Source organism: Vicia villosa, linkage group LG5 (assembly GCF_029867415.1).
Source record: "Vicia villosa cultivar HV-30 ecotype Madison, WI linkage group LG5, Vvil1.0, whole genome shotgun sequence".
Taxonomy (NCBI): domain Eukaryota; kingdom Viridiplantae; phylum Streptophyta; class Magnoliopsida; order Fabales; family Fabaceae; genus Vicia; species Vicia villosa.
In genome coordinates this window covers 23,127,610-23,139,840 of record NC_081184.1, presented here as the reverse complement: position 1 = coordinate 23,139,840, position 12,231 = coordinate 23,127,610, and the positions used below count along the sequence as shown (strand labels likewise).

Genomic DNA, 12,231 nt, shown 5'->3' with positions numbered 1-12,231 from the left:
GCTGGTTGGTTGCCTGACATGTTCCTGTAAACAATTAAAATCGATTAATATGCGAGACAAAAGAAAAAAAATGCACTTCTGATACAATTCGGAAGTTCATTTCCGAAACTGGGAATGGAGGTGTTTTCGGAAATGAACTTCCGAAACACCCCTGCGCAGAACTTCTCTACAACCTCCAATGGCAGACCCCAAAAACCTAAACCAAAACTACTTTTATGCCTACTAAACAACCTAATATCAATACCAACCTATCTTAATGTGATTTTTTCAGTTTCTAAACACCCTAATATAGTAATGTATAATGGATCTAAAAATTGAAAAAAAATGATAAACTTACCAATTAGTGTTTGAGATGAGTTTGGTTGAGTTTGGAAGAAGAGTTTGGCAACCTCTGATACTTCACACTTGCTTTTGCAGAATTTTTGAAAAGGGTTTGAGTTTGAAAGAAGATTAGGGTAAATGATTTGGGGGAGGGGGGCTGTTTTGCTTAATCTTCAAAACGCGCATTATTTCGGAAGTTTATTTCCGAAATGCTGTTTTCGGAAATGAACTTCCGAAATAAGACAATTTTTTCAAAAAAAAAAGGCGCTTTCGGAGATGCATCTCCGAAAATACATTTTTCTTGCATTTCGGAAATGCATTTCCGAAGTCAGGGGTAGTTTGGGTTTTTCACCAGAGGTGGACTAGAAGGTTGGGAGGTGGCCAAAGAAATTCTCTAACATTTATCCTAGAAATTGCTTTGTTTTCATCTCAAGTAACAAATAATTTAACAAGTTTCTTGATCAAAATAGAAAATGTAAATTAACATCAATTAACTAACTTATATGTCCTCCAAAATGTGTCACACCCCATTATAAATATCTAATTTAAAATCAAATTGATGTACCTATAAATATAATCATCTAACTACCATCATAATTCATAATCAATTTGAATTACTAAACAATTGGAACAGCAGCATTAAGCTGTATTGATTGAATGAGATCAGAATCTGGCAAATTGAGAGGAGGCAAAGAAAAAGCACTTTGTGTTGAACTTCCTTTTCTCATTTCTTGCATTGTAAGTAAAGCTGCAACAGTGTTTCTGAAAATCCCTTCACCAGCTACTACAATTTCTTCTCTTGCTCTTTCACCTTCTTCTTCAACCGGAAACACTGCGTCAATTATGCTTTCGCATTCTTTCACGAGTTTTGAAATTAAATCGGTTGTGAAAAAGGGTTGCTCCAATACTTTTTGAATGAATGGTAAGCGAAGTAAACCTCCAGTTCTCTTATCATACTTTTTCAAAATTTTAGCCAATCCTAGAAAATACAAAAATCAATATACTTTGATTATTGTTCGATAAACATTAATAACTATTATAAATAAAAAATTATAGATAGATCAGATATATTTATTATTTAATAAATTAAAAAATGATTTTTTGATTATTAAAAAAAAATATTCATAAAAATAATCAAATCGAATATCTGAATATGGTTGAGTTTATTTAAGTACCTGTATAATTAATGTTGCTGTAATTTACTAAGAGAACCATTTCACCATGAAAATCAACAATAGCTTTTCTAATTTTTTCCATTTCATCCTTATAATCTTCTTCAGAAGCTTGAGTACCATTTGGTCCCCATAAATCAACTACTCTCTTGATTCTCTGTTGTACTTCCTGTATTCAAAATCCAATTGTAAAGTTAACCATATTCAACATTCATTTTTCAATTATAAATATATATATATATAATGAAAAGTTTATTTAGAAACCAAACAATAACTTTATCTAGTACAACATTACAAAGTAATAATTTAAATCATAAAATAAAAATTTATAAATTATAAGGTCACTTTTTTAAAAATATTTTATTTTCTAATCTGCGAAATTAAATAAAATTAGTATACATAATATATGTCATTAGTATTTTATGACTAATGCCAAACGGTTGATGTGATAATTTATTTTATAAAATTAAATTTTTATTTATTTTTAATAAAATATTGATTTATAAATATCAAAAAAATATTTATATTATTTTATAAATATAATATGGTCATTTCAGTTTATAGAAGATTTTAAAAATAAAGAAGCTATTTTTAAACACTGACAACATTTTTATTAACTTTTCTGTGTTCTTGCTGCAACAACCAGCTAGTGTAAAGGTATCACTCTTTCCCACAGAGGCAGGTAGGTATATTATTTACAAAATTTCAATCATATACTCTCATAAATAATATTCCACGAATATTCCTTAAGCATAGACAAAGTAATTATCACGAATAATCATTTCTCATTCACAAAACTCAATCTCACAAAATAAATATGATAATTTTTTAGTTAATATATTGAAATGACAAGCATTTTTACCTAAATAATAATGTTTTTAGTAAAGATTATACATAAAATAAAAAACAAACAAGGCTACCTTTCTAGTTCTAAATTTGATGTCTTAGACCACTCGACCAAAGTGTGTTTAATAAAAATTATTAAATGTTGTCTCCTCGACACGTAACAGATTCTTAGGACTAATGTCGTATTCAACAATCCATGCAGTTTTACAAACAAATATTTTAATATATATTTTATCAAAATTAAAATATTTCTAAAATTATTATTTTTAATTTAATAAAAATAAGAAAAAATTATTTAAAAAATTCTTGATTATTATTATTATTTTTAATTTAATAAAAATAAGAAAAAATTATTTAAAAAATTCTTGATTATTATTATTATTATTATAATTATAAGGAGAGAAAGTATTATTGTTACCTTGTGTCGGATAATGAAATCTTCCTCTTGTTCCATGAAGAATCCATTGAATTTATCAATCTCATTATTCAACAAATACATAAACTCAGCTTCACCTTTCCCATAACCAACCGAACCATTTAGCAAAGAACTTGGTGCCGTCGATAAAAGTCGCAAAAGTTTCTTCAACTCTTTATATGACAAAAACTTGTCTCTCCATTCAGGCAAAGTGTCTTGAACTTGTTGCTTCAATCTCTTCCCAAATTTCATAATGCTAATATTTTTGTGAAGATATTAAAAATAGGGTGTTAGAGGGGTTTATATTGGGAAAAAAGTTTGATAGAATATTAGGGAGCATATGCTTAGCGTGTGATGTAGTGGCGGTTTTGAAAAGAAAAATAAAAGGGTAATTAAGATGGAGGATAGGAATTATTTGGAAGCATATTCTGTTAGTAATGTAATGTTACTATGGTCGTAGTTAGGACCAAGACTTTGAAAAATGAATTTTTCCACTTTTGTAGGTGGGTTGAGTTTAGTAACCAAAGGGAACAATGGAATGTGAGGTTTGTGAAGTGGGTCCTACTAATTCTTTTTTTTTCTTTTTGTTGATTAATTTTTCTTTCAACAAGTTTATTTATGCAGTAAATTGCAAACCAATTCAAATAAGAGAAATGCTATATGTACACCATTTTGCAACACCGTATCTCTCTAATATATATATATATATATATATATATATATATATATATATATATATATATATATATATATATATATATATATATATATATATATATATATATATATATTTTGCCTTTAACTAAAATTCCAATGAAAAAAAAATGAATTGTGTTATATTTATATATGGTGTAGTGTTAAAATGGTATGTGAGGGTAGCATTTCTCTAAATAAAAATATATATTATTTTCGTTCTTAAATATAAAACCCTTAAAATAAATTGTGAGAATTAAAAAAATTTGTTACAGTAATAAATTTATGGCTTAATACATGTTTTAGTCCTTTAACTTAATTTAATGTTTTGCTTTAGTCTTTTAACTAAAAAACGTTATAAGTTAGTTCATTAACTTCATTTCTGTTATGTTATTTGGCCCCTTTCGTCAATTTATGCCAAAAAAAATTTAAGTTATGGTGACGTGGATACAACAAGGATCAAAGTACAAATGTGACTCAACATTTGTACTTTAAAGGTTTCCACTTAAGCTTCTAGAAAGATAAACAATGTTAATCTGAAAAACATTGAAACTCTATTTTATAATATAAATGTTGAGTCACATTTGGACCTTGGGGCTTGTTGTACATCCATGTCACCATAGCTTAACATTTTTTTTTAGAATTTGACGGAGGGACCAAATAGAATAACGAAAGTTAAGTTAAAGGACTAGCTTGTAACATTTTTTAGTTAAGGACTAAAACAAAACATGAAATTACGTTAAGTGACTTGGGGATTAAATATGCCTAAATTTATTGACTATTTTGTATAATTTTATAAGTTTATCCTCAAGAGAGAGAAATAGTTAATGTGTATGTAAGTGTATTTATTACAGGATTGTAGAAAATATGTAATATAGTTAGGGTATGTGAGAAAAAAAATTAATACACTTTGAAAGTTGAAGAGAGTCTAATAAAAAATTATAAGAAAAATACTAGGGGTGGAAATAGGTCAGACCAACTAACAAGGGCCTATGGCCTAGCCTACACAGACCTAGGCCAGACCAGATTTGTTTTTTCAAATAGAAAAGGTCTAAGCTTTTTTAAAAGCCTATTTAGCTAAAAAGGCTAGGTCATATGAATAATTTAATTATTATTATAATATTATATTCATACTTTGAATTAAAATAAAAAAATCAAGCTTAATTATTTTGATGAACAGATGAAAATTAACTGCAAAAACTTTATGATCAATGCCATAAGTTTCTCTCAAACAAATAGTAAAAAATTTATGTTAATAGATAAACTTAAATAAGTAAAAGTAAATAAACATTTAGTCTTGTTGATCTTTTAATTTGTTAGTCTATTTAAACATTAGTTAAATTTCTTATTTAAAAATGCTCAAATTAAATAGACTTTTATGTAGGTTCTTAGGCCAAACGGACATTCGAAAAGGTCAGGCTTAAGCATAAAAATAAGCCTGTGATAGACTACACGCCAGACTTAGGTTTTGAAAATTTTGACAGGTCAGGTTCAGGCTTGACAAAGTCTAGCTCGGCCCAGCCTATTCCCACCCTTAAAAAAAACTCAAGAGAGTCTTATAATTAAGAGTATGTCTAGATGTTTTTCTATATAAAAAAGGGTTAAATATACAAAATCCCCTGTAATATAGGCGAAATTCGCTTTTTCCCTGTAAATTTTTTTTTTCAAACACCCTCTTGAAATATAAAAACACTATGCCTTTTGCCCCCTAAATGTAAAGTTTAGCCTCTGTAATATTTTTTTTGTTTGATTTACCCCCAGATTTGGTGTTTAAATTACACGCTTAGGAGGTAATCCAAACAAAAAAATATTACAGGGAGGAAACTAAAAAAAAATATTACCAAGGGATAAAGCGAATTTCGCCTATATATATTACATGGGTGAAAGTGGTATTAACCCTAAAAAAAAATCAAAACTAATCCAAATCAAAGATATATATATATATATATATATATATATATATATATATATATATATATATATATATATATATATATATATATATATATATATATATATATTAGTATAATATAATTCGTTACTTTAATATTATTGATTTTAATTTTTTAATAATATAATTAAGTTTGATTTAATCTACTTTTTTTAACTGTTTTATGTTTCAACTTTTAAATATAATTGATAAGGTTCCTTCATTAAAATTAATTTTAATATATTATATTTTACATCAAATCAAGTATTTTATAATGGTTTATAAAAAATTTCATAATTGTAATTGTAATATAAAATATATTCTAATTTAATTACATTAAAGTGGATCTTGATCAAATTAGTAATGATACATCCAAACAAAATTTATCGTGTCTTATATTTTTGTTTAAATTAAATAATTTTTTTACTTCAATAATCGATCAAATTAAAATTATATAACAAAGACTCTAAGATAATAGATTAAAAGCTTAATTACGATTTTAGTTCTCATATTTTAAATTAGTTTTGGTCTCCTATTTTATATTTAAATAATTTTTGTCCTCTTCTCATACTTTTACATTTAAAATTAATAATATTTTCACTTTTGAAATGACAAATTATCGTATATAAATCTATTATTGAACTTTGTAGATAAAAATATAAATTAAAAAACTAAAATTGTCATCGATTTTCTATGAAAAAAAATCTGAGAAATGGACTAAAACTATTTGAATTTTAAATAATATTTAAAAAATAATAATTTTAAATTTTTTCAGATTGATTTGTGATTTTTATATGGATTGATTTGAATTTCAACACCCTTAATATTTATTACAAATTATAGAACAAATATTCAACAAAATAATTCATTCATTTGAAAATTCAAAAGATATTGTAATTATTTCACACATATATCAGTAAAATTTACAAGATATTATATATTTACGGAGCATGGTACCAATATATCATCACATCGATAAAGAAGAATATTGCTAGTAATTGAAGTGATGTACAAAAATAAAATCATAAAAGAAACATAAACTATGCGTAAAAAAGGAAAAAGATATCCATGTCGTGATTGATAAGAGATCGTAATGTCTCTTTTCTAGAATGAAAATATTAAAGTTGGGGAAAAAGCACCATGTGAGATGTGGGAACATAGGATGATTCCATGGAATCTACTTGGAATCGACAAAAAAAATGGAAAATGTCTACATTCATGAGCATTAAAGAAATGATAATATCTATACTTTGTCAATTATGGAAAAACCAAAATGGAATATGTATATTTTTAGCTACAACAAGACATTTGGGAGAAAGGAAAAAGAGGCATTTGAAAAGAACTTTATACTCTTGTAAGAGGGCATGGGCATGGCCAATGTGTGATACATGCCTCTAGATTATCTTATATTACCTAACATTTTTGTATTGTGGATGCTTAAATTTATATAATATTAGCTTAACTATTTGTAATTATTGTTAGTTAAACTTCTTGTTAATTAGGTATGAGAGTTTATTTTTATGTTCAATGTTTATTTGTATGCCTTTTTCAATTCAATAGAATGTAGTTTCTAGGTTATGATTGTTAAAATATTTTTTAAAATTTATGGCTTATAAGTTCATATGATAAAAAAAGACATGTCTAATAGCAATTTTTTTATTACAAATTTATAGTTTATTTTATTAATTTATAGTTTATTTTTTCGACGTTATTTTCAATAGCATTTTAGCTTGTAGTTTATAATTTTTCATTTTTTCTTCCACTTTTATACTTATTATTTCACTACTAGAAATATGGCCTACGGCCACGCTAAATTTTTCCACAACTAAAAAACCGTGGCCACATACAAGCTTTAGCCATAGTTTTTAAATCGTAGGCATATGTTTTAAAATATTGAATCCAGAGTATGAAAGTGTGGCCTTTTCTTCATTTTCCACGGTTAACAAACTGCAGATATTTTAAGCTGCAAATAAAAACCGCAGCATTATAATTTTCACTTCAAACTTTGGTCCAAACCAAAAAAATATACCCCTCCAGAATTTCCCTCTTATTTTTTTAGTTTCCCTCTCAATTTTTTTAGATTAAAAAAAGAAAAAAACATTAAAAATGTAAATGCAATTTCAATGTTAGTTTTCGTTCACAAATGGAAATAGGGTTAGAGAGAGTGAAATCCAAAAGCTCTCTCCCTCCTTCAAGAGAAGATCGTGAACGGTGATGGCGGTGCGACTGATTCCTCTCCTCCGATTGACAACAACAACAACGAACATTACCTTCTTCTCTTTTCATCACAAATGACAGCGCGACCTCCATCTCCGACGATATCTCCTTTTCATCTCCGTTTGATCCTCTTCGTCTCCGATTTGTTCGATTCATGTTAGTTTTTGTTTAACTAAAACCCCCCACCATCCTTAATAATTTAATTTAATTTAAAATAAAATAATTATATATTAAATATCTTTTATGTCATTTTTACTTATCAATTAATTGAACTGTTAATTTTAACAAACACTTCAATTAGCTTATCAACTATAACTTATCAACCATCAGCTAAAAGTTATAAGATATCAGTCATCAGTCATCAATCATAACCTATAAGTTATAAAATAGAACATTAGTTGTCATTGCATCTCTATTCAGTTTTCTTTATTTTTGTGTTTTGTGAATTCTTCAAATTGCGTCTCTTCTTTTGTCTCCAATAATAACACAAAACTACGTAGACTTTATCACAAATTATGTGAATATGTATTGCATTTATCTTAATGAAAATTCATAGTTGATTCTTGATTTTTATTCTTTGGCTAACAAAAGCTATCATATTGGGGCTCGTTCTATGTAAATTGTCTTGATTTCAAATAATAAAGAAAAGTTTATTGATGGACCACTTCAAAGACTTTTGATTTCTGATATATATTTCGGAATCCATTGCAAAATCAATCTTGTGGATTGATTGTGCAAGTGGTGTATGAAAGAATCTTAGAATTTGTTTGTCTCATAGTGATTTTTTTTTGCATTTTTTATTTTTAAGAAGATATGAACAAGTTTCGTTAAGGTAATCTCGGTGTTTCTAACTATTATACACAATGAAAGTGTTTTAGGATGAATTAATGAACTATCACCGTATTCTCATTTATAATTGTAGTTTTCCTTGTTCTCGTGAAGCTAAAAACGTTGTCAAAACATATCGTGTGCAGGATTGCGTAATATGTTTTCTTAAAGGTTTGAATGAACGTTTTTCTCACTCAAAATCTCAAATCATCATGATGAATCCATTGTATGACATTAATAAAACCTTTTCACTTGTTATTCAACAAGAACATGAATTACTTTGATAAAGCTTTGAGTGCTTTGCAAGTTAATTATGCTCGGCAAAGTGCTTTCAATGGCAATAATTCTCAACAAGTTAAAAGGAAGATGTCAAGTTTCTGGTGATAAAGGTCACAATCATATTTGCACACACTGTGGATGCATAAATCATACATTTGATATAAACCCAAAGAAAAACATTAGACAAATTCTTATGTCAATACCATTTTTAATAATGGATTTAACTCAACTGATTTTTCTCAAAATGGATCATCTTTTTCATGCTCGTTTAGTTTCACACAAGATCAATAATATTATTGAGTTGCTGCAACAGTGAAAGATCAATTCTCAACATAAAGCCAATTCAGTGACCATTCTCAAGTCTTTGGTTCTATTTCAGGAAACATTGTCATCTCCCCCTCCCTTCTTTAACCAAACACAATGTTTTGTAGATCCCTAGTTTTTATGTTAATTTAATCTTGGTTACTAAACGTTTTAGTAGCAAAGACTATCACTTGCATTTAATTATAATGTGTCAAATCATGAAGAATCATTATAAGGAAATGATTGGTACAACTAAATTGCAAAGATGGCTACATGTGTTTCATTCTCCATTACCTCTATCAAATTCTTTTTTTTTTTTGTAATTATGTTGTAAATAACAATTATTTTGAACTATTGAATTTGAAGTTTCGTCATATATCTAATATAGGTCTTTAATAAATTGTTAAACAATTTCCTTTTTTTCAATATAAAAATAATATGCATTCTTGCGAGTTACGTCATTTTGCATAACAAAAAAAAGTTACCATTTCTAAATAGTGTTATTGTTTTATCACCACCCTTCGATATATTGCATGCAACCATGTGGGATCTCTTTTCTATTGTTTTACCTTTGGGTCATACATTTTTTCTTACTATTGTTGATGATTATAGTAGATTAACTTGGATAATTTTCCTAAATTCAAATATGAAATAAAAAAATATCTGATAAAATTTATATCCCTTATGCAAACTCATTTTGCTACTCTTTTAAAGTGTTTAAGGTCAGATAATATACTTAATTTGTTCGCCTTTAGGAATTTCTTCTTTCAAAAGGTATAATTCACCATAAAACTTGTGTTGAAATTTGTGAACAAGTGATCTCAAGCACAATAGGAGTGAATTGTAGTTTTTGAAATTCGTGATTAATTAGATCCTTTTCTCGATTTAGATCGTGTTAGTATTTTCTTAAGAGTAAATTGCAACGAAGTAAAAATAAATAGCAGAAATTTAAAGAGAGTCAGGTTTAGAGAGATTGCACCAGAGAGTTATCCAGATATGGCCGAACGTTGGCCTAATCCTGTCCCTAAGAGGTCTTCTTGAGATTTTGACTATAAACTTTTATCTTTTATAGGTTATGCCCATGAACCTTAATACAAGTTAATCTTGAGATTTTTACACACTTATCCCCAACCAAATATAGGTTTTACCCTATGATAAGCTAATGAATCTTCTTAGAGATTTCCATGCTGATCTTAATAGCCAAAGACGGAAATTTTTTTTGACAAAGCTCAATACACCACAACAGAGATTTTAAGACTGGTTTATCTCACGAACCAAATTCAAACCTCTTAAAGTTATTACACTCTTAATATTTAAACAAAAAACACAACCACTTACAAGATTTTCCTCACAAGCAAAGCTTCACTTACTAGCACTAAGGCAAAATCAAGTGAAAAAAATATTTTCTAGGGAGAGAGATAGAGAGAGAGAGAGAGAGAGAGAGAGAGAGAAAGAGATAGAAATAATTTAGAAATATAAATTCCAAAAGAAAATGTAAAACGTTAGAAAATGTGAAATGAAGTGGAGGCGAACCTCCTTTATATAGGAGTTGGAAAAACCAAAAATGTAATGATCCATAGGTCAAATTAATGATTCGGTTGATTGGCACAAAACTCCAATTGATTGGCCAGCTCATTTTTAATCGATTAGCAAGTCCAAAAAGGAAATATTTGATATAGAGTTATTGCAAGTCATTAATAAGTTGTCCTAAGCTCTTGGTTAATCGATTAGATCTTCTGCAACCCATTGCCATTCCTTCAATTGATTGGTTGGAACAAAAAAGTTTTTCCAATCCATTGGGCACTACTTACCAATTGATTGTTTAGTTCGAAAATAATTTGGAAAAAACTTGGACAACTCTTTAATCCCTTGGCTGGGCTTAGAAGATAATTTTTCTGATAAAAACATTTGAAAATATATTTTTAGGTGTGAGTGTGTGTGCGAGTTGTCTTAGTACTTCTAATTTATTCCCTTACTTTTACATTACTCAAGTCACTTGGACAATTAAACAGACATGACTTGGCTAGCTTTCATACAGCTTCAAGATTCTTTTCTATATTGCTTCTCATCATGTAAGAAATTTGATCTTTATTTTCCTTTTATTGATGATGTATGCAATGTTTCTCTAGTTAGATCATCATCATCAAGGTTGAAGAGTTGTTGCCAGTTGCCACCAACTTTAATAATAGTTTTCGTCATCAAAACTCCATATGGATCTTCTACAGGATTTTCAACTTTACACCTACAAGTACATAGATCAACACTCTCCTCCATTTTGATGATGACAACACATCTCTCACGGAGGTGGTAAAAGAAACAATATATATATATATATATATATTGATTAAACTCCCCTTCAATTAGGTAGAGAGTATACTTCTCCCCATTTGTCGAAATCAAAAAGGTGAATAAAAATATATGCAATAAAGTAGGCAAGCATAAGCACATAGATGCACATATATCACATGTAGGCATTTTAGTTCATGCATGATTTGTTCAATTTGGTTCTTATGAAAAATACGTTTTCTTTAGGATGGGGTTTAGTAAAAATATCTACGAGCTGATTAGATGAAGTTATAAATTCAAGCACACATTTCCCTTTTTCAACATGATCTATAGTAAAATGGTGCCTAACTTCGATATGTTTAGCCTAAAGTGAAGTATTAAGTTTTTTGTGAGGTTTATTGCGCTAGTATAGTCACACCTTATTGGGATAGCTTCAAGTTATACACCGTAGTCATTGAGTTGTTGCTTCATCCAAATCAGTTGAGGTCAACAGCTACTCGCAAGAACGTATTCTGCCTCATTTGTGGATAGTGCAACACTTTCTTGTTTCTTGCTATTCTATGAGACAAGCGAGTTCCCAAGTAAGTTACAAGTATCGATGAAACTTTTCCTATCCAATCTACATGAAGAGAAATGCTTTTGATAATGACAACTAATAATTTAAGTGCAAGCATAACAAGCGATCAAAGATGTAATCATACCAAGCAGACAAAACTAGGGTTTAAAGATCACTACAAAGTCCTCTGATGATTGGCACCTTATGACTTTCTTAGCAAGTGTACTAATACGGTCGAAGTAATAAAATGAACATTATCTCCATAGGGATTGCAAATTTAACAAGGTATTCATCGCATAGTTTAAAGTGAATATGATGAAAGCGATTAGATCTTATTTGAATACGATGACTTTCTCAGATTGATTTTGCAGAAAATAGTTGCACT

The 12,231-nt window shown here is 28.2% G+C and overlaps 1 protein-coding gene across 1 annotated transcript; it reads right to left on the bottom strand.

Moving 5' to 3' along the window:
• Positions 1-664: 664 nt before the first annotated feature.
• LOC131606386 (SPX domain-containing protein 3-like) lies at positions 665-3,089 on the bottom strand. The gene is made up of 3 exons (XM_058878619.1): positions 2,758-3,089; positions 1,497-1,662; positions 665-1,300 (listed from the first exon to the last, which is right to left on the bottom strand). Exons 1-3 carry the CDS (start codon positions 3,004-3,006, stop codon positions 939-941), a joined length of 777 nt encoding a protein of 258 aa, XP_058734602.1. The 5' UTR covers positions 3,007-3,089; the 3' UTR covers positions 665-938.
• Between the last annotated feature and the right edge of the window lie 9,142 nt (positions 3,090-12,231).

What these genes read in the sequence shown, in the direction of transcription:
- LOC131606386 (XM_058878619.1), bottom strand. Translation starts at nt 3,006, where the DNA reads ATGAAATTTGGGAAGAGATTGAAGCAACAAGTTCAAGACACTTTGCCT. An exon ending in ATTTCATTATCCGACACAAG is followed by an intron (nt 1,663 to 2,757) that starts GTAACAATAATA and finishes TTTTGAATACAG; the next exon opens with GAAGTACAACAGAGAATCAA. An exon ending in CAGCAACATTAATTATACAG is followed by an intron (nt 1,301 to 1,496) that starts GTACTTAAATAA and finishes TGTATTTTCTAG; the next exon opens with GATTGGCTAAAATTTTGAAA.